Source organism: Coloeus monedula (assembly GCF_965178545.1).
Source record: "Coloeus monedula genome assembly, chromosome: 18".
In the NCBI taxonomy this organism is placed as follows: domain Eukaryota; kingdom Metazoa; phylum Chordata; class Aves; order Passeriformes; family Corvidae; genus Coloeus; species Coloeus monedula.
In genome coordinates, this window is record NC_138798.1 from 12015399 (window position 1) to 12042008 (window position 26610).

The following is a 26610-nucleotide window of genomic DNA, read 5'->3' on the forward strand; positions in this document are numbered from 1 at the left end:
TAAACCCAGCCTTTCCCAATCTGAGAGAGACCTATACCCCTTTCTTCTAACCCTTCTCTTAAAATCTGACTTTAATTTCTCTAAAGGTATTATTTCTAAGAAAAATCTTAAATCTTTCAGTAATTGGATATCTCAAAATTTTCCTGATGCTACCACAGACTCTGTCCTTTCTGATCCGTTCTGGGACAGAGTGGGGAACAAACTGTATTCCTCTCAAGCCTCGGGAAACCTCTCTGTTTCCAAATTCATTCCTTTATTTCATTTATTGGTTAAAATGTGTCGTGCGACAACCCCCCGTCAGCCAAACCCGTTCTCTGCCCTTCCCCCCTCCCCCTCCCCCTGTCCGCCTCCGGCAATGGCCAGCCAGAGCGCGGACCCCGCCAGCCGCTCCGGCCCAGGCCCGGCTGGGGCGCCGGCCACCCCACTTCCCTACCCTGATCCCCTATTCCTGGCAGTCCTCCCATACCCATCCCCCCGCCCAACGTGGGGCCTGAGGGCATTAAGAGAGAGCGGTGAAAAAGGAATAACAGTTCCTGGATAACTTTATTTTGTGTGCCAGATATAGGAACCTTGTTAGGCAGCACTATGTGGTCTAGTTTACCCTGGTTCGGGTGGTACGTGGCCGTGGCTATATTCTTCCCCTTTGCAGCTCCTTACTTGAATATGGGTACTCTGACTAAGGCTACCATTGCTGTCATCCAGCTTGCACTATGGGTCGAGAAGGTGAGGAATTTACGGGTTTTTAACTTCCTCCAGAATGTGGGCACATGGATAAAAAGCTATCACACACTGAGCACATGTTTTTGGGGTTATGTTAACAATGGTACCTTCTGTGAGGAAATGACACCAGGAGAAGTTTTCCCCCAACCCCTCAACCAGTTCTTTGGGCCCACCCCATCAATTTTCGAAGGGTTTAGATTCCCTCTGAATACTAACCGTCTGCTGCTGGTAGGCCTACTCTATTTAGCACTCAAGGATAAGTTGAGATTGGCTTGGATAACTACCCAGACACCAGCCCCAGAGACTAGAGATCCTACTCCAGAGCCTGATCCTGCCCCAGGACCTGACATGGCCCAAGAGAGTAGAGTTCCTACCCCAGAGCCTGATCCTGCCCCAGAGCCTGACACAGCCCCAGACACTAGAGACCCTGCCCCACAGCCTGATACCGCCCAACAGTCCACCTCAGAAATGGACTACCCAAACTGGGTGGGGCTACTGGCAAAAGGGATGCAGGAGATGTGCCAGGAGATGGGCCAGGTGTGCCAGGGGATATGCCAGGAGATGGGCCAGGTGCGCCAGGAGATATGCCAGGAGATGGGCCAGGTGTGCAAGGAGATGTGCCAGGAGATGGGCCAGGTGAGCCAGGAGATATGCCAATTGCTAAGGGAATACACGTCCTCAGCTAGTGAAAAACCCTCACCCTGCCCCAAAGAGGGTGAGTCCGATGGTGCAGCAGTAGAACCCACGGATGTTACAACCGTCCAGGTTTCAGCTGAACCACAAGGACAACCACAGCCAGCAGCAGTCGCCCCTGTGCAAAGGAGGAAGTGTAAGACCAAATCAGTACGACCAGTTAATGATGATGGGGAACCAGGGCTCTCACAACCAGCAGGAGAGCCGGAGCCAGAAATCATCACTGAGTCCCTGTCGCACGACAGTCTCCGTGCTATGCGAAACGACATTGTGCGAAGGGGGTGTGAGCCTTATACAACCTGGCTGCTTCGGGTTTGGGATCTTATGGGCACAAGTGTGCAACTGGATAGTGGTGAGGCAAGGTATCTGGGATCGTTGACCCAGGACCCAGGTGTGGACCAGATATTTGTGAGGGAGCCAGGGCCCCTTCTCTCTGGGAGCGGCTCTTAATGAGTGTGAGAGAAGGGTTCATTCACAAAGAAAGAATGCAGGAGTACCATCATAGAATGCAGTGGAAGACACTCGAGGAAGGGATCCAACAGCTAAGAGAGGTGGCAGTATTAGAGGTACTCTTTGGGAGGGATAGACAGCATGATAATGACCCCGATAAGGTCAGGTGCACAGGACAGATGATGTGGAACCTGGCAAGGCTAGGGCCATCGCAATACACCACCTTCATTGCAACGATTGATGCTGACAATACCCGAGAAACCGTGGGCTCTGTTGCCAACAAGCTCAGGAATTATGACAGTATGGTCAATGGCCCGCTGAAAGCTCATGTCTCTGCTGTGGTCCAGGACCTCAAAGAGGAGATGAAGGAGATGAGGAAGGAAATGAAGGAGGAGATGAGGAAGGAGATGAGGAAGGTCAGTGTGGCACCAGTGCGAGTCACAGGCCCCCAAGTCAGAGCCTGTCGTCCCCCTGCTAGAGAGAGAGGGTACACCCCACGAGCTGAGCTGTGGTTTTTCCTGTGTGAGCATGGGGAAGACATGAGAAGGTGGGATAGGAAACCCACCTCTGTCCTGGCAGCGCAGGTGTGTGAACTCCAGGAGGGAGGCACTAACCGAGGGGGTTCCGCTAAGGTGAAAGTAGCCTCAGCCTCCCGTGACCGAGCTGCCAGGTATTACAGAAGGGAGGATGACATGTCAGATCCCCTTGAAGGTACCTCGAGCATGTATGCCCAGGGAAAGAATGATAACCAGGGCTAGAGGGGCCCTGCCTCTAGCCAGGAAGAGGCACGGGAGAACCGAGTTTTCTGGACGGCGTGGATTCGATGGCCTGGCACATCAGAGCCACAAAAATATGATGCATTGGTTGATACTGGGGCACAGTGTACTTTAATGCCATCGGGACATGTGGGGGCAGAACCTGTATCCATCACTGGGGTGACCGGGCGATCACAGCAGTTGACCCTTTTGGAAGCTGAGGTGAGCCTGACTGGGAAGGAGTGGCAAAAGCATCTGATTGTGACCGGCCCAGAGGCCCCGTGTATTCTGGGCATAGACTTCCTCCAGAATGGCTATTACAAAGACCCAAAAGGACTCAGGTGGGCATTTGGGATTGCTGCTGTGGAGGCAGAGGGCATTAGGCAATTGAACATCCTGCCTGGACTATCTGAGAATCCTTCTGCAGTTGGGCTCCTGAAAGTGGAAGAGCAACGAGTGCCAATTGCCACCTCGACAGTGCACTGCCGGCAGTATCGGACAAATCGAGATGCCGTGATCCCCATCCACAAGATGATCTGTGAGCTGGAGAGCCAAGGGGTGGTCAGCAAGACCCACTCACCCTTCAACAGCCCCATCTGGCCAGTGCGCAAGTCTGATGGGGAATGGAGACTGACTGTGGACTATTGTGCCTTGAATGAAGTGACTCCACCACTGAGCGCTGCCCTGCCGGACATGTTGGAACTCCAGTACGAGCTGGAGTCCAAAGCAGCAAAGTGATACGCCACTATTGACATTGCCAATGCATTTTTCTCCATTCCTCTGGCAGCAGAGTGCAGGCCTCAGTTTGCTTTCACCTGGAGGGGTGTGCAGTACACCTGGAACCGACTGCCCCAGGGGTGGAAGCACAGTCCCACCATCTGCCATGGACTGATCCAGGCTGCACTGGAAAAGGGTGAGGCCCCAGAACACCTGCAGTACATTGATGGCATCAATGTGTGGGGGAACACCGCAACAGAAGTGTTTGAGAAAGGAGAGAGAATAATCCAAATTCTCCTGGAAGCTGGTTTTGCCATCAAGAAGAGTAAAGTCAAGGGACCTGCCCGAGAGATCCAGTTCCTGGGAGTAAAGTGGCAAGATGGACGATGTCAGATTCCCACTGAGGTCATCAATAAGATCACTGCGATGTCTCCACCGACCAACAAGAAGGAAACACAAGCTTTCCTAGGCACCATAGGTTTCTGGAGGATGCACATTCCCGATCATGAGCCCTCTCTACCTGGTTACCCGCAAGAAGAATGATTTCCACTGGGGCCCTGAACAGCAACAAGCCTTCGCCCAGATCAAGCAGGAAATTGCTCATGCCGTAGCCCTTGGCCCAGTCAGGACAGGACCAGAGGTGAAGAACGTGCTCTATTCTGCAGCCGGGAACAATGGTCTGTCCTGGAGCCTCTGGCAGAAGGTGCCTGGTGAGACTCGGGGCCGACCACTGGGATTCTGGAGCCGAAGCTACAGAGGATCTGAAGCCAACTACACTCCCACAGAGAAAGAAATCTTGGCAGCTTATGAAGGAGTCCAAGCTGCCTCAGAAGTAATCAGCACAGAGGCACAACTCCTCCTGGCACCCCGACTACCGGTGCTGGGTTGGATGTTCAAAGCAAAGGTTCCCTCCATGCATCACGCCACCGACGCTACTTGGAGCAAATGGATTGCCCTCATCATGCAGCGTGCCCGAATTGGAAACCCAAGTCGCCCTGGGATCTTGGAAATAATTATGAACTGGCCGGAAGGTGAGACTTTTGGGTTATCTTCTGAAGAAGAAGAGGAGCAGGTGACACGTGCCGAAGACACGTGCCACCATATAACGAGCTACCAGAGAGTGAAAGACAATATGCCCTCTTCACTGATGGTTCCTGCCGAATTGTAGGTGCTAGCCGGAAATGGAAAGCCGCTGTATGGAGCCCCACACAACAAGTTGCACAGGCTACTGAAGGAGAAGGTGGAACAAGCCAATTTGCTGAGCTCAAAGCTGTCCAATTAGCTCTGGACATAGCTGAAAGAGAGAAGTGGGCAAAGCTCTACCTCTACACTGATTCATGGATGGTAGCCAATGCTCTGTGGGGTTGGCTGGAAAGGTGGAATAAGGCAAACTGGCAGCGCAGAGGAAAACCAATCTGGGCTGCTGAAGAGTGGAAAAACATTGCCACTCGGGTAGAGAAGCTATCCGTGAAGGTCCATCATGTAGATGCTCACATCCCCAAGAGCCGGGCTAATGAAGAACATCGTAACAACAAACAGGTACATCAGGCTGCGAAAATAGAGGTGTCCCAGATAGACTTGGATTGGCAACATAAAGGAGAGCTGTTCCTAGCTTGATGGGCCCATGATGCCTCAGGTCATCAGGGCAGAGATGCCACCTATAAGTGGGCACGAGACCGAGGGGTGGATCTAACCATGGACAGTATCTCCCAGGTTATCCATGATTGTGAGACATGCGCTGCGATCAAGCAGGCCAAGCGGGTGAAGCCTCTGTGGTACGGTGGGCGATGGTCCAAATACAAGTATGGGGAGGCCTGGCAGATTGATTACGTCACACTGCCTCAAACACGCCAAGGCAAGCGCTATGTGCTCACAATGGTAGAAGCCACCACAGGATGGCTGGAGACCTACCCTGTGCCTCACGCTACTGCCCGGAACACCATCCTAGGCCTGGAAAAGCAAGTCCTTTGGAGGCATGGCACCCCTGAGAGAATCGAGTCTGACAATGGGACTCATTTCAAGAACAGCCTTATAAACACCTGGGCTAGAGAACATGGCATTGAGTGGGTGTACCACATCCCTTACCATGCACCAGCAGCTGGGAAGGTTGAGCGGTGTAATGGATTGCTTAAAACCACCTTGAAGGCACTGGGTGGGGGGACTTTCAAAAACTGGGAGATGCATTTAGCAAGAGCCACCTGGTTAGTTAACACTCGAGGCTCTACCAGCCGAGCAGGCCCTGCCCAATCCGAACCCCTACAAACAACAGACGGGGATAAGGTTTCAGTGGTGCACATGAGAGGTATGCTTGGAAAAACTGTTTGGGTAAAGTCTGCCTTGAGCAAAGACAAACCCATCCATGGGGTTGTTTTTGCTCAGGGACCAGGTTGCACCTGGTGGGTGATGCAAAGGGATGGAGAGACCCGATGCATACCACAAGGGGACCTTGTTTTAGGGTGAACTGCCACTACCCGTGGCTCTGTACTTGTATCAGTATGTATATATGTATATAATTGTTTATATGGTTATATTTCATGTAACATGTTAGTATGGGAAAAAATTCAGGGTGGATAATGGGGTTTTAAGAGATCTAGGTTTTTTTCTGTTAAAGGAATTTTTCCCCATTCTGTTACTAAGACAATGAATCGCTGGGTACTTAAGAGAAGACAAAAGGGACTGGCCTTTTTGTTTCACCTGGGTGTGGGTTCAGTTTGCTCTCAGCGTCCGGAGAGAGAAGCTGCAAAGAAAGGAGCTGCTGGTTCCTTTTTTCAGTCGTTTTTCCTTCTGCTGGAAACAACGCCGGGATCCCAAAGCCGCTTTCCCTGCCCTGCTGGAGGCCGGGCTGTGGCCGCCCTGCCCCGCTGCTGCTTCGAGCTTTCGCTGCGCTGTAGCCATGCTCGCCCTGCCTGCCTGGACTTCCGGGGGGTTCCCCTTTTGGATACATCTCGTCTGCCACCCGGGATTTGTGTTTGTGCCTGCCGCTCCAGCCTGCTGCTCCAGCCTGCCGTTCCAGCCTGCCGTTCCAGCCTGCTGTTCCTGAGAGTCCGGGATCGGCTGCCCAGGGGTTTGTGAAGCCTTTGTTCCATCCCTTCCGGGATCCCGGGGCACCAGTGCCGCGTGCTCCCCGAGCTCGCTCCGGAGCGCCCCCTGCAGCCGCGGGGGAACCATCGCACCTGCCCTGCTCACCGGGAGCCGCCAGCGCCCCTGCCGGCTGCGAGCGGAACTGCACCCGAGGGGAAAGGGCCTGACAGCCGAGAAGGCTGGGACTGGGTTTGTGTTTGCTGTTACTGCCATAGTTATTGTTGTTTTGTTTGACTGGTTATATATATAGTAAAGAACTGTTATTCCTATTTCCCACATCTTTGCCTAAAGGCCCTTGATTTTTAAAATTATAATAACTCGGAGGGAAAGGGGTTACATCTGCCATTTCAAGGGAGGCTTCTGCCTACCTTAGCAGACACCTGTCTTTCAAAACCAAGACACCTACCCTGATCCCCTATTCCTGGCAGTCCTCCCATACCCAACCCCCCCGTTCACCCCCTCAGTTCCGCTGCCACCCACCAGGCAGCGCACGTGGGATCCATCCCAGACCCATCCCCCCTCCCCGGGATGGATGCCTCTGAGCCGCCCCCAGCCCCATCTCCCTGTGCCCCTGGTATTTCACAACCCTTCGCGCATGACACCACCCTTCCCCCTCTCGCCTCTGACCCCCCCCCACCCCACCGCGTCCCAGCTTCCTGCCGCATCCCTGCTCCACGTGGCCCTGCCCCCCCCCACCCCAGCGTGGCGGCCCCGTCCCAACAAGCTACCCCGCCGCCTCTGCCCCTCCCCACACCCATGGAACAAGCATGGTACAACACGGGACCAGTCCCGCAGAGCCCTGCGCATGCACTGTGGGGCAAGGAGCAAGCGTCTTCCCCCATTGCTGCTGGCGGGACGCAGCTATCCGTGGCACCGCCTCAGGCTATCACCCATAGAATGCAATCTCCCTCCTCCCTCCCCCACCGCAAATGGCCCTGCCACCCTGGCAGGCGCCGGCATACCCTCTCTCTCCCCCCGCAGCTGCATCTTGCGCAATTCCTGCTGATGCTTCCCCTCTCCCTGCACACACCCCCCCCCCCCCCCCCCCCCGGGTTCTTGCGCAATCCCCATCTCCTCCGCTCCTGCCCTAAAGCCCACCGCCCCCCCACACCCTCCTACAGCCCATCCCGACTCCACACGGAATTGCGAAACCGGCACTACCTGCAACCCGACCTCCCCCCAAATGACCTGCTGCTGTAAAACCTCTCCACCCCCATGCTGCCACAACAGACCCGCTTCCCACCCCTCAAACCACCCCCAACCCCCCGCTATCCCTGCCCTGGATAAAGGAAAGCTGGCACTTCAAAAATGCCATGCTACGCCCCCTGTATCCCGGCCCCGCCCTGCTTATCCCTCCTTTTCAGATGACAGTAGCAGCAACTCTGACTCCGAATCTGAGGACTGATGGGCACAGACATGCAGGGAAGTGAACCGGAAGGGAGATTGGGAGTTAGCCCAGAAAATATCAGCCTTTCCAGTCATTATAGGGAAAGGGAGGAGGGGTGGTCCATCATCTACAAAAACATGGGAACCTATCCCATACAAAGAAGTCAAAGAGCTTTGCAAGGCAGCAAAAGAACATGGGAGAGGGTCACATTTCTTTAGAAACTTATTGGAAGCCACTTTCTCTGCCTATACATTAGTACCACATGATATTAAAACCATTATTAATTGCATCCTTTCCCCTGCCAAATATATGTTATGGGAAAGGCATTGGAAAAGGCATTTAAAAACACTGTCTGACACTTATGCTAAAGATGCAAATCAGACAGATTGGACAATAGAACAACTGGCTGGAGAAGGTGACCTCCAAAAACCCTTAGATCAAGCTACAACCTTACCTGAAGTAGCATTACAAGACATAGCTATTGCAGCTAAGACATCGCTGCTCCTTACTCCTGATGATTCTGTACCTACACAATATTTCTCTAACATCAAGCAGTCAGCAAATGAAAGTTTCATTCAGTTTGTTGATCGTTTAAAAGCTAGCTTAGAGAAACAGATAGAGAGTCCGGATGGATGAAAAGAGCTTTTGGGTAAACTTGCCATGGTAAATGCTAACGAACAATGTAAGAATATCTTGAGGGCCCTACCCATGGACACAGAACCCACAATAGAACAAATGATAGAGACCTGTACTAGACACACATCCACAGAGAACACAATGACCCAAGCAGTTGTAAAAGGCATCACAGAGGGAGTTTCCGGTGCATTTGCTGCAGCAGTCTCTAAGGAGAATGCCCTCTGTTTCTATTGTGGCAAACTTGGACACTTTATAAAGGACTGCCCACAAAGGTCACCCACCCAGGACCGTTGTACCGCCTACCAAAGGCACCAGAGACAGCAACAGCACCAGCAGCGTCCAAAAAACTTCCATTGGAGCGCAGTGTCAATGCCCTGCGCTCAGACAATAAATCAAAAGCCATACTACCCCGCCCCGGCTGTGAACTCCACATCAGACCACTGAGAGCAGACAACTGGACCTCACCCAGCACCATCATCCCAGGCGATCCCAGAACACATGAGAAGGATCCAACACACAGAGCGCTACCGATCAGAACCAGACGTCAACTGGTAACATCACTGCCATTTAACTTTGTTGACAAGCGTTTCTATTGTATCCCCACAGGAAAGTATGGATCGCAGAATGGCCCATGGGACATTCTTATCCTAAGCGATACCATCCATGGTCCAGAACAACTCTTTGTATTACCTGAGATACAAACAGTGCACCCTGGACAAGAGATTCTTGTCCAGCTTTGCTGCACGGACACACCTTTCTTTCTCCCACAGGGAACACTGGTTGCTCAAGCTTTTTTACTTCCACAGAACCGCCCAGAACAGCTTCCTCTCAATCCTACAGCAATGTGGATAGAGATTGTGGGCTCAAACAAACCGACCATCGAGTGCAGCTTCTTCTGTAAAGGAGAAAGGGTCTACCGCCCAGGGATGCTGGACACTGGAGCAGACGTGACCATCATCGCCCGCTCCAAGTGGCCAGGGAATTGGGAACTGGAGCCAGTGGCAGGTATGATCTCTGGGATTGGTGGAGTTGCAGTATCCATGAGAAGCAAACAAAATGTTGTCATTGAAGGACCTGAAGGCAAGATAGTGACCACCCGACCATTTGTGGTAAGAGCCCCCATCACCCGATGGGGCAGAGACCTTCTATCCCAGTGGGGTGCCACTCTTACCATTCCCAGCCAGGATTTCTGGCTGGGGCCACTGAGAAACGCGCGCTGCCATCTACTCCCCTGCTTACCTGGAAGATTGACAACCCAAAATGGACAAGGCAGTGGCCCCTTGAAAAAGAAAAACTCAGCGCGCTGGAAGCCCTGATGGAAGAGCAACTTGCCAAAGGTCATATCACCGAGACCACAAGCCCTTGGAATTCCCCTGTCTTTGTACTGAAAAAGCCTGGCAAGGACAAATGGAGACTACTCCAGGACCTACGAAAGATCAATGAGGTCATTGAAGACACGGGCCCCCTCCAACCCAGCCTGCCATCACCATCGATGCTGCCCCAAGACTGGCTGCTTGCCATCATAGACATTAAAGACTGTTTCTTTAACATCCCTCTCCATCCTCAGGACGCACCACAGTTGGCCTTCTCCATCCCCTCTCTTAATGAACAAGCCCCACTCAGAAGATACCATTGGCTCGTCCTCCCACAAGGCATGAAGAACAGCCCGACCATCTGCCAGTGGTACGTCGCCCACATTCTGTCCCCCATCAAGAGCCTATTCCCAGAAGCAATCATTTACCACTATATGGATGACATACTAATCTGTGCATCAGAAAAAACTTACTTGGACAGAACTCTTAAAAAGACAATTGAAGCCATAGAAGAAGCAGGGTTCAAGATTCGTGAGGACAAAGTGCAGCGCTCCAGCCCATGGACTTACCTCGGCCTCCAGATCCATGAGAGAACCATCGTACCCCAGCAACTCGCCATCAAAGAGGATCCCAAAACCTTAAAGGACTTACACAGCTTGTGCAGATCCATAAATTGGATACGCCCCCTACTGGGAGTCACAAGAGAAGACCTCACTCCCCTCTTCAACCTCCTCCGCGGCAGCGGAGACTTGGACTCTCCATGTGCCCTCACACCTGAAGCCCAAGATACCATCGCCAAAGTCCAGGAAGCCCTGTCTTCATGCCAAGCCATTGTGTTGTACCCAGCCTGCCTCTCCAGTTTGCAGTTTTGGGTAAAGCTCCCCATTTACACGGACTGATCTTCCAATGGGACCCTAAACTCAGAGACCCTTTGCCGATACTTGAATGGGTCTTCACAAGCCATCAACCTACAAAGACATTAACCACCTACCAAGAAGTAATGGCACATTTAATAAAAAAGGCCAGAACTCGTCTCCGCTCTCTTGCAGGGTGTGAGTTCACATGCATATACTTGCCATTGACCACTGAAGATCTGAAGCAGTTGCTCCAGACCAATGAGAGCCTCCAGTTAGCCCTAGATAGCTACACAGGCCAAATTTCCATTCACATGCCAAAACATAGATTTTTCTACTGTGATGCAGCTTTTAAATTGATTCCAAAATTAATCCAAAGTAGAAAACCTCTTAAAGCTCTGACCGTCTTTACCGATGGGTCTGGTTCATCCCATCGATCTGTCATGACATGGAGGCAACCCAATACCCAAAAATGGGAATCTGATATCCAAATAGTAGAGGGATCTCCACAGATTGCTGAGTTAGCATCTGTTGTCAGAGCCTTTGAGAAGTTTAAAGATGAACCTTTTAATTTGGTCACAGATTCGGCTTATGTCACTGGCATAGCTATGAGGGCTGAACATGCTTTTCTAAAAGAGGTCTCCAACCAAAAATTATACCAATTGGTTTCTACATTAATTCATTTAATCTCCCACAGAAAACAGCCTTACTACATTATGCATGTGAGGGCACACACTGACCTCCCTGGTCCCATTGCCGAAGGGAACAGGAGAGCAGATGCACTGGCCATGCCAGCAGAGACTGCAAACATCCCTGACATCTTTGCCCAGACGAAGTTGTCACATGCATTTTTTCACCAAAACATTCCTGCACTCGTCAGAATGTTCAAGCTTTCAAAAGGTCAAGCAAAAGCTATCATTGCAACGTGCCCGAACTGCCAGAACTACCAAATACCATCTATGGGTATCGGAGTCAACCCCCGTGGTCTGAACAGCTGCCAATTGTGGCAAACCGATGTAACCCACTTCCCATCCTTTGGGAGATCCAAATACGTGCACGTGTCAGTTGACACATTTTCTGGGGCAGTGTTTGCATCAGCCCATGCAGGAGAAAACACCGTCCACGTCATCAAGCATTTTGCCTTTGCCACCCTGGGAGTCCCTGAAGAAATCAAAACAGATAATGGGCCTGCCTACACCTCTCGTAAGTTAAAAGATTTCTTCAACCAATGGGGAATAAAACACAAGACAGGCATACTTAGCAATCCCACAGGACAATCCATTGTAGAAAGGACCCACCAAAGCCTCAAAAGAGTCCTCAATCAGCAACGGAGAGAAACAGAAATCTTGTCTCCTGTTGAAAGACTCTGTAAGGCTCTCTATGTCATTAACTTCCTAAATGGTACCTCATCAGAGCCTGACCCCCCAGTACTCCGCCACTTCTCAAATTCAACCCAAGCTAAGCTCATGGAGAAGCCACCAGTGCTGGTGAAGGACCCTGAATCACACCAGGTCTCTGGGCCTTTTCAAATTGATTACCTGGGGGAGAGGCTACGCCTGTGTCCAGCTACCATCTGGCCCGAAATGGTTCCCAGGAAAAAGTATAAAACCATACTTAGGCCCTACAAACACTGCTTCCACAAACACCAACAAGAACTCTCCTGAGACAAATACAGGACCTCCCCAAAACCAGACCAGCTCTGCATGGAGACAAAAACATCGCCGGATGTCCACCAACCAGGAAAAAGATTGTCCCACCACACGGCAGCAGATGAAACAGAAAGCTGAACAAGAAGCTACAGCAAAAGTCAAGCCGTAGGCCAGACACAGCCTGAAAAACTGATCCTTAGTTTATATGTTATCACCCCTTGTTACCCAAAATATCCCCTTCTCTCAACCCTTGTCAAACCTCCCTAAACCCCAAAACTTCCCCTCTCACCACAAAGCTAACAGATCTCGCTTATATTCCCTCTCAGTAGCCCCATCCCTGCCCAAAGATGAAATGTATCTATGTTGATGCTGTCCTCACCGCTGCCTCGATGACCTAAAAGTAGATAAGAGCCTAGCCTGGGTCAATGACCTTTTTGGACGATGGGGAATAACGGGATGGATTGCATCTTTGATTAAGGGATCTTTGTGGGTATTCATTGTAATTATTACTGTGTTACTTATGTTCTCTTGCCTCCTACGTTGCTGCAGAAAGGCTGCTGGGAATGCCTTTTTAATAAATACAGAAGGGGGACACCAAAACACCCAGTGTACAATTTTACTTACAATTATAGGAATACAAGTTTGTAATCCTTTTGATTAAAGTCTATAAATCTCTGTCAATTAAGCCAGACCTAGTCTCTTCCAGGGTTGTAAATCAAAGCCTCCTTTAATTGCAGGAGTTTCTACTCCTCTGTCTCCCACACCCCTTCCCTGGGAGATAAAGGGTCCTCATCATCTTCATCCCTAGGACTATCTCTGGGGGCATCTCTAGGAACAGAGGACTTTCTCCTTCTGACTTGGAGCAAAAGGGTTCTCATCACTTCCATCTCTCCCTGTTCAAACTTCTCATCAAATTACAGCTGCTTCAGCATCTGCTTATTCCAGCACAGGTGCTTTTGCTCACAAGTGCAGTTTGAACACTCCAGCCCCCATGCTGTCATGAAATTACAACGGTGTAGGAACCCAGAATGCCAAGAATATTTCTCTGCCTGTTTTTAAGGGTTCTTACCCCCCTGAACAACACTGTTTTAGCCTCCAACCTTGGAAAAAAAATACCAACAGTCAGACAAGAACTAAAAAATACAGTGGTGTGAATTAGGTGATAGACTACTATGTAAGATTGTCACAGGGTGAAAATTTAGAGGATTTTAGAGTAAATAGATAAGAGTAAAAAATATCAAAATGGAGGATTGTTGTTGTTCTCTGAACCTTCTTCTCCTTCTTCTGCTACTCCATGTTCTGCAGTAAAAGTAGCTTGGAATGATTGGATAAAGAATTCCGCAGTTCCTGGCCGTGTTACTGAATAATTGGTAGGAAAGTGAAAATAATGTACGTTTTTAGTAACTAATGGTTAAATCAGCTTTAAAAGGCTGTGTAAATCTTGATAAGGAGAGACTTCACTCCCGCTTTCTGTGCTCTATGCTGTACCTGGGTCACGCTAGTGGCTCTGTTCCTCTGACAAGACTTAATAAACAACTATCTGGAAGCATTGAAAATCAAGGAAAAGTCTCGGTTTATCTTCGAAACTCCTTGCAAGGACTTTTAGAAAATTCTCTCCCATCTGGAGGGACTTGATTTATGGCACGGTTCAGTGTCGCAACGGGTATTCTGATATATCACAGTCTATCACCACCATAGCTTTACAACAGATTTTCAGCTTCGAAGCATCTCCTCTTCCTCCTCCCTCAGGTTTTCAGCTCTTCTTTCTTTACTTAAATGTCTGCAGGCTTCATCTGTTCTGGAGGAAACTTATAGCACTAAAAGGGTTAATCTCACCTGGCCCCGCAGATGGAGTTTGCTTATTGCTGTTGGTCACATGACCTTTTGCTGGACATCAGGGCAGCTTCAGCTGAATCTTCGGCCGCACTGGAGAGGTGGGGGGTGTGGAGCTGGGCCACACCGTCTGCACGTAACAGGGCTGTGGGGGGCCGCAGGTGGAACAGGGCCGCATGGCTCCAGGATGTCTGTGTCCCGGCCTGGCCTGGGCCCAGCAGGTCCCTGCCCCAGCCCAGGCCCAGCAGGGCCCGGCCCGGGCCCACTGAGCCCCATATGGGCCCAGCCCAGTTACCTGTCCCAAGACCAGAAGCAACAGAGAGCTTCCCCGGGGTTTGTCTATTCTTAAATGTGGACCACAGAGGCATTAAAAATTTTTAAGTGGCTTAAAAAATTGTCAATATTCAAACTAGCCAGTTCATAGGTTCTGTTAGGTCATAGAGGAAGCTGTAAGCACCTCTTTGCAAGAACATCACTTCCAGAGCTATGCTAACCTATGATAATCTCTTTCCCTTTCCTTTGAGGAAAATTTATTTTTTCCCGAACCTGGTGGAGGAGGGATGGTTGTAATCTGCCTTCTCTCAGAGGATATATTTCTAAATTTGGCCAAACTGGAACACCTGGCCCACATAATAACTATTAAGCAAGCGATATACATTGTTTAGCAAGCAGCTGCAAAATTTAGCAATACCAGCAATTCCCACAATCAGCAATTAACTCTTAAAGCCTGAACCCCCTGTATCACAGCCAGTTCTCTCAAGCATTGGATTCTTGCTCCATGGTTTTCCAAGGGCCTTGCTGCAGCTGCAGCTCTTGTTGGCAAAGATGTCTCTCCTTCCCAGTTAAGAGTCTCACCCAGAGAGGTTCTGGCTTCCTTACGATCCCCTGGTCAACACCCACATCATACAACAGAGATCTCACTTCAGTACCATTCAAAATTGCACCTTCAGTGTCCCAGACTCAGATCAACCAGTTCAACCTGGACTCGGCTGTTCATCGGGTAAGGTCTTTCCTCAGATCGTGGAGATTTTCTAAGAAGGATTCCGTGAGTATTTATTCTTCTGATTTTGCAGCTGGCTGTGAGGGTCTTGACACCCCATCGTCATCCACCACGCAAACAGATTTGGTCTTATATTTTCTCCTTTGGACAGGAGCAGCTGCTATTGGCTTTGGCTGCCTTTCTGGTTTAACTGCAGCCTGAGTGACCATGGTGTTTGCAGATTTGTTCGCCTTCCCCTCCGGCTGTAGGTGACGCTGTATGGTATCGGAGAAGTATGTGCTAAGCATTAGCCAGGCCTCAGCACAAAGCAATGAGCTGCTTCTCTCCAGCAGCTGGAACTCGTGGAGGGACTTTGCCTTCTCCTCGGCCAAAGTGGCAGGCAGCCAGCTGGGGTAACCATTCAGAGTGGGGCTTTTCTGGGGTTTTTTTGGCATGGTGTCAACAGGTATTTGTGGAATTTGCCTGGAAGCAGTTTTAGGATTTCGAAATGCAGCTTGTTGGAAATCTGCCTGAAGCAACCCCCCTGGGGAAAACCAAAAGAAAACAAAGGGGAGGTTCTGCCTTGCGTTTCCTCAGCTCCCCCAGCAAGTAAAAAAGGGAAAGAGCAAGAGAGCTTCTTCCTATGCGACCCCAACCTTAAAAGGGCCTGGCACCCCCCACCCTTGTGGTTCCAAATCTGGCTGCCAGGTCTTAAAGAGACAGTAACAATTCTGGGCATATCACAGATATATATGGAATACAGCAACATTTTGGATTACCCAGGACATTGACTATGGGGGGGGTGGGGGGGTGGGTGGGCTGCTTTTCCCTCCAAAAGGAGCATCACTCCAGTTGGAGGAAGAGCATTGGAGAATACACCTGGTGTTGGAAGTCCCATTGTCTGAATACTTTCATCAGAATGACTGGGAAATTGAGACCAAATCAAACAGTTACTGCTATTTTTTATGTCACAGCTTGCCTTAGTTTTAAGTGTGACTTTTTCTTCCAAGGGTCAGGTAGTATTTGTTCTATTTGTGTTGTGTTAGAGTGGTCTTTAGGGAAAAGGACATTGCTCTCTTTCCCTTCTTGCTTGCTGACCCCTTGGGCACTCAAAGGCACACTTGCCTTTATGATTGTTAGAGGCTGTGCTGGTTGACTAATCCAGGCACACATAGCCATGTTGCAATACTGGAAACATTGTTCTGAAAACACATAAAAATAAGCCATTTAGTGTCCCTCATTTTACACTCTCTGGTTCCGTTGCAGCTTTATCTGCAGTGGATTTGCTGTTTGCTCTCATGTCCATACATGGAGCTGGGAAAGGGCAGGTAGAGCACGTGGCACTGGTGATCCAAACTTCTGGTCATTTCAGCTTCAAAAGGGATCTCAGGAGTCTTACTCTGGAAAAATAAATAACTCCAGAACATTTTTTGATTAAGGAGGCTTACGTGTGCTTTCCAGCAGCAAGTGCAGTTGTGTCCTTTACATGAAGCAGAAGTTGCTGCACATTCCTCTGGCTTTTGGCTGGGGCCAGTTCTGAGTGCTGCACTGTTGGGTCTTTGTGTAGAGTTTGGACACCTTCACATCTGTGTCCTGACCATTCCAGGTATTTGTAGTGTCTGAAGGATGATAGGATTTGAGAAGCACATGGGTAGGGTTCTCAAGCTTGTGTACCGTGAGGGTCTGTGCAGGGTCTCATTCAGCCAAATTGGAAATGAAGCAATGTCAGAGCTGGTGTTGAGACTCTCCTGGCACCAGAGATCACATGGTGGTTTTGGCTGCCTCAGCCCAGTGTCCACTGGTGGCATCGAGATTGTTCCCCACCCTTCTGGTTTGTCCACCTACACTTCAGTGGCTGCTCATGGCATGTTCCAGATCATGGGAGCTGAACACCCTTCTCGGTCTCTGTCATGGGAAGCAGTCACTCCTTCCAGTGCCACTGTTTGTGTTGGGGTCAGCACTAGGTGCCACCATCACTCACTTTATTACAGAGAAGGCAGTGTCCCTGTTTCACACTGTAAAATAGTGTCAGGCTCGCTTGCCTCTGTTCTCCTATCTGATATCCAGCTGGATCCTAAATGTCATTTGAATGGGTGGCTGAAGCACCAGCTGAACATGATTGTGTGTCTCAAAGCTCCTTGAGTACTACCAGAGTCTTGGTTTTAGGCCATTCTGACTACCAAGATAATCCTTTGTTCTGGTTTGCTGCCTCCAGTGATGCAACCTCTGGGTTTGGATGCCATGAATAACATGAATTTTTCTAGTCGAAGAACTCATGGTGCTTTCATTCTTTACTGTGCTGTAAGACACAGCTTGGCAATGCTTCCAGCCTTGCCATGAGCTGGAAGATGCATTTCTGTGCTGGGAAACCTGTGTATGGTGCCACTTGTTCAACTTTGTGTTTAGGAACCGCAGGTTTGGTGTCAGGCAGTCATTTTGCAGTGATGACACACACTTCGTTAGCTGTTGAGCTTTTGATGGGATACCCTTCCTTTTCGGACGAGGGTGAAAGAGCAGAGGAGGCTGCTGTCCTGCTAAGTTCTTTATTTCATGGTCTCACAGTTTTCTGAAGGTAGAGTTGAAGGGGTTACATGATAAGGCCAAGCAGTAACAGCAGCAGCAGCAGCAGCAGGCCGACAGCAAGCAGAAAACAGCTGCTTCTTCTGTTATCTAAACTTACAAAAGTGTGGATTATTTGTTAATTGACCAATGAAATTAACACACGATTCTAGTTTTTCTTTTCTTAACCTATCCTGGTCTAATTCTAACAGTCGTAAGTCTTACACAAGTGTTACATAGGTATTACACAGATTTGCGTATATAGTTTCTATCAGCTCTTATTATTTATGTGAACACTCTATCTAAAAAATGTGAATAGTATAGTTCTATCTATGTTTTGTCTAAAGTAAAGAAATTCTGTGAAAAGGTAACACTGCTGCAGTGAAAACTGTGTTTAAGATTTCTTTGCTGCAGCTTTTCAATGTTTAAAGCGCTTAGCATATATTTCTACTAAAAGTTAAAAATCTATATTTCCATTTCACTTTGGTGTGACTTCATGCATCTCAGCTTATCCAGAGGTTTTAATTCAACCCCTGTGCTTTGGCTTCCCTCTGGGCCTGGGTCCAGGGGAGCTTTCACTCCAACACTTAGCCAAGGAGGTAACCACTCTGTGAAAACACCCCAGCAGTGCTTCAGCTGGGAAGAGGTTGATGGAGGAACTGCTGCTTGTGCTCCTTCTCACTCACAAAGCTGATGAGTGTGTATCTGGTAGTCAGAGATCTTGGTAAAATCATCTCTCCTCAGCATCTTGGAGCTTTGAGTGTTCTACAGTGAGAGCAGGGTCCTCCCTTTACTAATAAGACTCACACCTGCAGGTTGCCAGCTTGTCTCCAATGTAGTGTGAGATCTGCTAGATCTCTTGTGTTGTATAAGGGCCATCTCCTGCTTTCCTGGCTCAAACCGTTCTTGCATGACTTCACCCCAGCAGGGCTGATCCTGGTCTGTCTTTCCATGACTCCATTTGGTGACAGGAGATGAGCCTGGGCTCAGTCCCCTCTTCCTCCTCTGGCAGTGCTCCTGAGGGCCAGCTGCTCAGCCAGCACTTTTCAGGTGATGCCAGTCCATTTGAGAGAGTATTTCCTACCTGTTTTCTTTCTCTCTCAAGGACTCTCCCAGGATTCTGCACCTGAGAGGACCTGAGAGAGTAGGATACTCACCACTATTGTAGGCCATAGGCTGAACAGGATGGAAAAAGCAAATAGCTACAGGATATTGCAAAGGAAGTTGCATGGCCTTGAGTGGCAAGGCAGAAGGCATCTGAGGCTGGAGGGCTTGTGGTAACGTCTTAGTCATGGGTTCCTGGTACTGTGCTTTCCTTTCTGAAGGAAATCTGTAGAAAGAGGAACTGATATGAAGACATAAGCTGATGGGAAGGGAAATTGCTGAAAAAGTCGAGTACAGATGCAGTACAGAAGCTATCACAGCTATCACAGTTCCTGGGCTCTGAGTTGGTGATTCCCAGCATAAATGCCTTTTTATTAACAACTGTACTTTCAATCCTTAATTCATATTTGTTTTCCAAGATGAAAACCACTGCTTTTGCGATTGTGGCTACTGCAGAAAGGCAAGCGGCTTTCCTGCTGCATTTGGAACGGGATGTTGGGATAATCCTGCGTGAGACGGTACAGGTTCTGCTGTCCTTGCTGAGGTTGTTTTGCATTCCCTCCATGCTAGATGTGAGGCTGCAGAGCAGAAGCAGAAGGTACCACTGGGAACTCTAAAAAAAGACTTGAAATCACATGAGGAAAAGCAGAAACAACTGACAGAGAAAATCCGCCAGCAGCAGGAAAAGCTGGAAGCTCTGCAGGTGAGTCTGGAGGTCTCCAGCTAAGCAGAGCAGGTGTGATGGTGATGCCATGAAGATTTTTGCCTTTTCTTTTATACCCCTGTTACACCTTTTTACAACTTCTGTATTCCTAGTGCTTTTTGCCTACATTCTTGGACTTGTTTGTCAAGCTAAGAGACTAAACATTTTAGAAGCTTCGTAGCTAGGGATCAGTGCGCCCCAGACCCCAAGGTCCTCTCCAGAACACATTCTGTAAACCAAGATAGAACCATCCAGGGGAAGGTTCCTTGGGGAGGGGGGGCTCACTTGAGCCTCTCATTGGGGAATCTTTGATAGATACGCTAATTAGTAAAACCTATAATGTTATACCCAATGTTGGGGGGGGGGGGGAGAGACACGCAGACACTCAGAGACAGACTCGGCGGGGTGCATCTCGATGCATAGGATCTGGACGTGTACACCTAAGGATCCTTAAAAATAAATACCAAGGTAAAATCCCTTTTCCCCTTCTAACCATGTATGCCTCTTGATTTTAAGACCAGGAAAAGGCATCAATGGACCTCCTTGTGCAAAGGGTTGCTGCTGAGACTGAAACCGCCTATGCTCCTTCGTGGTGCTGGGGCTGTTTTTTTTTATTTACCATCTCAGTTTACATTTAATTTTCTGTTGGGAAAACGGGAATGACAGCTGAAGAGATGTCTCTTGAAGGATGCAAAACACACCTTATAATCGTTTTAGCCTGGAAAACTGCTGCAATGGGTTCAGGCAGCCCCTGGCAGCTTATAAACATGACCTTTCTGATTTTTTTTTGGTAGAAAACCACTCCAATTCGATCTCAGGCTGACTTAAAGAAACTGCCTCTGGAAGTGACCACACGGCCTTCAAGGGAGGTAAATGGGATCCTGCTGTAGGCTTTTACTCTTCTGTGCTTCCTTAGCTGCTCTGAACAGCAGATCCCCATTCTTCTACTCTTCCTCTCTCTGTACCCCCCTTTGTTTCAGCACACCCGAACTCAGCGCCCACGATCTCCTCCTTTGCCTGATGCAATCAAGAATGCTCCCAGCAGACCACCAGGATCTTCACCTCCTCCTAAGTCCTGCAGTCAGCTGAAAAAGAGCTCTTCAGATCATCCAAATAGCAGCTCTCCCAAGCTAGCCAGCGTGCTCTTCAAGGAGGAAGCCAGCACTTCCAGGACACACCATCACACTGTGACAGCTGGGAAGTCTAACAGCACTTTAAAAACTCTTGCCAAACCAGGTACAAGCATGAAGTCCCTCTCTGGCCTTCAGAGCCCCAAAAGCCCACGTGAGACACCCAATCCAAAAGCTGCCAAGGTGCCAGCAGTAAAGAAATCTGCCTCTGGCAGATGTTCACAGGTAAGAATCAATGGGATGAAAACCCTCAGCTCCTCACCCACTGTCCTGCTAAGCCTGTCTGCTCTGCCTTGTGGGATGTGCACTGTGGGCCCTGCACAGGACAAGAGAACACTTACTTTACTTGTGGGTTAGGGTGCCATTTACACCCCTTGAGAAGACTTGTCTCATCTCTTTCCTGTTAGACCAGATTGTTTCTCCAGAAAAAAAAAGGCATGTGGAGTGGTGGGGTGAGCGTTTTCATGATGATGTAGCAGCTCCTCTAAAACCTTCCGGAAAAGCACCAATACTGGATGTTGGGCTTTTTTTTTTTTTTTTTTTTTTTTTTTTTTTTTTTTTTTTAAAACTTGGCTGCAAGAATGTTTTGGTTGGAAGCAGGCTGGAATTAATAGCTAGAGCTTGTTTGCTTCCTCCAGGCCTCCAGCACTCGAAAGAGGGCCTTGAACATCCCAGAGGATGGGTCTGAGGAGGAAGGAGAACACAAAAAGGAGAGGACAAAACGAGGAAAATTTTTGGCAATGAAAGAAGAGAAGGATTCCGGTGAGGTGGTGGTGGAGGTGAGAGTGTGCTGGTTTCCCCAGCAGAAGGCGTTTGTCAGGTGTTTATAATCTTGATGGGAGGCGACTAATATGAGCTCTCTCTGCTCCCAGCTCACAGACAGTGCTGGAGAGGAAGAGTTGTTGGAACTGAAGAAAGCACAGAAAGGTGAGAAATGAGCCCTTGGGCTGCCACCAGTATCTGACATAGAAAAGAACTGTTGCACCAGTTAAACGTGTGATTTCATTGATGAGATTTTAAAATAAGAAATAGTGTAAATTTGAATCCTAAACCCCAAGATGACTCTAACTTGCATAAAACATTTTGGCTGGGAACCCTTTGATTAGACCAGAGGCAATTGTGGTGCAGAAAGGTCTGTGATCAATGGCTGTGATCGATGGTGGGGCTGTGATCGATGGTGGGGCTGAGCTGCAGGGTGTACCTGATGGCATGTTCACCCTTCCTGAGTGGATCATGCAGCCGTGCCAGCTGAAAAATGCTCTGGACTGTATCCAGATCTGCTGCACTGCTGTGAGAGAAGAGGGGCTGGGAGACGCCAGGAAAGGTGGTACTGCACCATCTGTCAGAGCAGGGCATCTCTTCAGCATGCTTCCAGGGAGCTGTCTGGAAAGTGACCCACTAGGGACATGTGGCAAATTGTCCTAGAGCCCATCATGAGACTGTGAAGCCCATGTCAAACAGCTTGGAGTACAGGAGAAACCTTCCATCTGGAATTGCCAGTTCATTTCCATGTATCTTCATGTTTCTCAGCAGGAGCTGACCTGTGTGTCCATTGTGTTTTGATGGTGTCCATTACTGTTTGAGGGTATTGCCGGAGGTTCAGGTGTGCTCCCTGCTGAGGTGCCTGAATCTCTAGAGTTCCTGTAGAATGTGCTTTCCAGCAGCTGAATGTTTGCAAACACCTTTGCTTCCCCCTCACAGATAAGGGGCTGCACGTGGAGGTGCGTGTGAACAAGGAATGGTTCACTGGCCGTGTCACGGCTGTGGAAAGGGGCAGGCACGCAATCCGGTGGAAGGTGAAGTTTGATTATGTCCCTACAGACACCACGCCAAGGGATCGCTGGTAACTATTTTGAGCTACTGGATTTTGGAGGCTTGTTTTGTTTTTGGGAGGAAGGGCCTGTTTTATTGCCATAGATGCTGAAGAAAAATGTGCTGCTGTCATGTCAGGAAACCTGCGAGGTCAGGACTGTCCAGCGCTTCATAAGGAATGAGCTTGACAGACTCCATCAGTCTGTCACTCTGATGCCTGCCCTGGAGGCAGCTGTTAGGTGTCTAGAGGTCTGAGTGACACTTGGGTACAGATTCTGATGAAACTGTTAACCGTGTTTCACATACGTCCAACGTAGAAAAAGATTCCTGACATTCCCTTAATACTTTTTCTCAGGGTAGAGAAGGGCAGTGAGGATGTAAGGCTTATGAAGCCTCCCTCTCCTGAGTACCAGGCTCCAGACACACAGCAGGAAGAGGAGGTGGTTGTGGCTGAACCTTCTACCTCGGATTGCGTCAGAATCGAGCCTGACACCACCGGTCCCAGCAGCAGCCAAGAAACAGTTGACTTGCTAGTCCAGATCCTTCGGTGGGTTCACCACAGACCTTGTGAGCTCTGCAGTCTGATTGCTTCAGTCTGTTGAACTCCCAACTCCGGCTTTGTGTTTTGTTCTCCTGCACAGGAATTGTTTGCGATACTTCTTGCCTCCAAATTTTCCAATCTCCAAAAATGAGCTGAGTTCCATGAGCTCAGAAGGGTTGTTGGCATTTCCCTTGGTGAGTTCAGTACTTCTAGAAAAGTAAGTTTGTGTGTTTTCACCACACATATTCCATTCTTATGGCAAATGTGCATCCTGTTGGTGCAAGAGTGCACTCTTAAAAAGATAATTTGGATCCTTGGCAGACTAACGTAGCTGAGGAAAAGAATGAGAGCTCTGAGAGATGCCTTGAATCTTATAGAAGTTGTCTGAGGATTTTTCTAATTACCATGCATCTGTGTGGGAATGCTGTTGGCTGCTACTATCATAAATTCTTAACTATTGCTGTTAAACTTCTAAAAAAGAGAGGCCAGGTTAGAGGTTTTTAGAAGCAGGAGGTAGACATATCTGTTTGTTTTGCTCCCAGCCTTATAACTTACCTGGAGACAATCTTAAAAATGATAAATAATAACAAATAACTATCACCAGATTCACAGAATATTCTGAGTTGGAAGGAGGCCACAAGGATCATCAAGTCCACCTCTTAGGTAAATGGCCCATACAGGGATTGAACCCACAATGTTAGTGTGAATTCAGTCCCTTTATAGGCCATTTACTTTGGTGTGGGAGAACATGGAAGCCAACCCCTTCCCACTTCCCCAGGAGAGCAGGTTGACTGCCAGTGAGTCAGCTGCACACCTTAAGACTTTTGACCTCTGTTTATTTGAGCACAGGACAGGTGGAACTGAACTTCCACCGGTGTCTTCCACCAGCGGGCTGGTACTGGGAGGACCAGTGCTGGCTGGAATGCAGGGCAAGGGAACTGGCCTCTCTGGCTTTTTCCTTCTCCAACATACCACCAAGAGAGACCTTTCCAGGAGGCACATGTAAATTACGAAAGCCACCTGCAGATGACCACATGACCAAAGCCAGTGCTGTTTTTTACTCCCACTCTCACAGTGTGTGTATTGGCAGTCTCTCTCTTGTCTCCTTCCCTTCTGTTAACTCAGGCATCTGCTGGCATTTGCTGGAGTTACCACTCCTGCTCCTTCCACAGGGCACCTTGGTTGTGTCTGGGGTTTTTGGTGAGTGTAGCTGTCCCTACCGTGCAGTGAGAGGCTGTGTTGCCTGAGTGATCTGTACCAAGGATACTCACAGTGTACAGGGGATATCAGGCCTTGCCTGCAGCATACCTGTGGGTTCAGGCTTTTTAAAGCACACTGCACCCTTAATCTAAATTCAAGCAGCTTTGGGGCAGTTCTGGTATTGGAAGAATGTGAAAACCCATGTGAGTTCCATGCTGGCTGCAGTAGGCAAATCAGATGTAAATATGAGCATGGGCAGGGCATGCAGGGGCACACTGCGGGGAGGATTTGATCAGGGGGCCAGGAGTTTGGATCTTCTACAAGCCTGTGAGTGCTCATGTTTTTGTGATGCTTGGTGCCTTCTCTTAACGTGTCATCTGTTGTGTTTTGCCTACTACAGAAAGAATATTTTAAGCAATATGAGGTGGGTCTGCAGAACCTGTGCAATTCATATCAGACACGTGCCGATGCCCGAGCCAAAGCCTGCGAGGAAAACCTCCGGAACTCGGAGAGGAAGCTGAAGGAGACAGAGGAGAAACTGCAGAAGTTGAGGACTAATATCATGGCCCTTCTGCAGAAAGTGCAGGAGGTGGGTGAGGAGGAGTGGCTAACCCTGAGCTGCCTCGGAGTAGCCACCTGGCTCATCCCCTCCAGGCATTACAAGTGTTTCAGTCCAGTGTCTCACTGGGCACCAGCTTCCTCAGTTGGGAATGGCTTGGGCTGTCACTGCCCACCCACTGCCTGAGATCCAGGCCCTGGGAGTCCTGATGTGTGTTAACTCTCACAGAATGATTTCTCACAGCGTGTATGTAGTACACAGGTTCTGTTTGTTCTCTGCCATGATGCTGCAGGAGAATTTCCCCAGGCACAGGCAGTGCTCAGCAGGGAATTTTTGCCCCATTATTGGGCAGATTCTGAACTCCACATACAGAAATGCAAACCTTTAAACAAATTATAAAAAAAAAATCTTGTGGTGAAATTGATATATTAGTTATACTATTAAATTAAAATAGAAAATATATATTTAATTAAAACAAATAAATTAACTTTAAATTTTAGAACTACTTTAATAAAATTAGGATCAGCCAATGGAAAGGCTGCTGAAAGCATCTGGAAGCAGTTGCTCCCTGTTAGGAAAATGTACTAAATCTAAAAAAACCCCAACCAAACCTACCTCGACTGAGATCAGTACAGTAAATACATCACTTGAGTGCGTTGTTTGAACATCAGGTGCTGATGGGTTTCCAGTGTTGTCTTCTGGGGGCTGACAGGGAAAGCAGCTGTCAGCAGCTGGAGGGTGCTGGAGGTTGGGGCATAGAGGCTGAGCAGACCAGATGTAACAGAGGATGCTGAGTTGCTCTGGCTCCTCTTTTCTTGCACTGTTCTTCAAGATTCACTTCTCACTGGTATTTCTTGTTGCTTTGGTTTCAGGACATTGATATTAATACAGATGATGAACTGGATGCATATATTGAGGACTTGATCATGAAAGGAGACTGAGCAGCTCCAGTATGAGTGCTGGAGAAGTACAGAGGAGCTGGCTGCTGCAGTGGGAGATGTGGATCTCTGTGCAGGTGGACTGGGGCAGCTGATGAGGAGAGAGTTTTTTAGACAGTGCTCACGTTGGTATATAACTTGTTCCTGTGACTGTACATAAGAAACATTCGTGCTGTTGGCAGGAAAATTTCCAACTCTGTAGTTCTCTGAATCTCTTCCTTTTGTTTATAAATATTTATTTTTAAAAGAAATGGGAGCTGTGCCTGATACGATGGGTGGTTTTAGTGATGTAAGAAGTGTGAGTACCCTTTTTGCATCTTGGGTGTATTCAGATGCTAAACCTGGGAGCCCAGAGCACCCTGCTTAGCACGTTGTCTTCAGTAAGAACCTGGCAGCAACTAAAAAATAAGCCTTGAGCTGAAGCAGAGTGGGCCAGGACTTTGTTGTGGAGGATACTGAACCTGGGCTAGAGAAAGCCAAGCCATGAATTTGAGCCATAGAAAGGAGATGTCGCTGTATGAGTTGTGAGCAGAGGGGGTGGAACCCCAGGGGATCTGGGGAATTGGGCACTGGCACCTGCAGTGAGCTTCCTGAACAGGAGGTCGCTGCCACCGTGGTAACAACCAAGAGGCTGAGGGTCCTTCTAGAAGAGGATCACCTCCTGGACTGTTCATAGTGGGCAGCATCAGAGGGAGAATGCTGGAGTTTGTGTTCTCTGCTTGCAGTCACTTTATAACTCACTTCTGCTGCTGTTTCTTTGAGACGTAATTACAGTGTCAGAAGAACTCCTCGACCACCTGACAATAAAGTGACTCCTGTTCTATTGTCACCCCCTCAGGTTTGTGTTGCTTTGATCAATGTGCTCTTCCAGGTGATTTTATTATTAGGGAGTGCTAATTATTAGACAGAGGCTGTTTGGAGCCTTCGGAGCCCTACACCGCTGATTGGCATCTGGCCCTGTGCCTGCAGCAAGGAAAACACCCGTCTCTTATCCTTT

At 48.9% G+C, this 26610-nt stretch overlaps 1 protein-coding gene across 1 annotated transcript; it reads left to right on the top strand.

The window, feature by feature from the left end:
- Nucleotides 1–355: 355 nt before the first annotated feature.
- On the top strand, nt 356–26369 carry LOC309579875 (ATPase MORC2-like; the record flags this gene model as incomplete). The annotated part of the gene is made up of 12 exons (XM_082293428.1): nt 356–483; nt 703–723; nt 19301–19433; nt 20228–20302; nt 20414–20788; nt 21202–21342; nt 21436–21490; nt 22265–22406; nt 22731–22922; nt 23017–23110; nt 24517–24705; nt 25548–26369. The coding sequence occupies 12 exons, from the start codon at nt 356–358 to the stop codon at nt 25614–25616; spliced, it is 1614 nt and encodes a 537-aa protein (XP_082149554.1). The 3' UTR covers nt 25617–26369.
- Between the last annotated feature and the right edge of the window lie 241 nt (nt 26370–26610).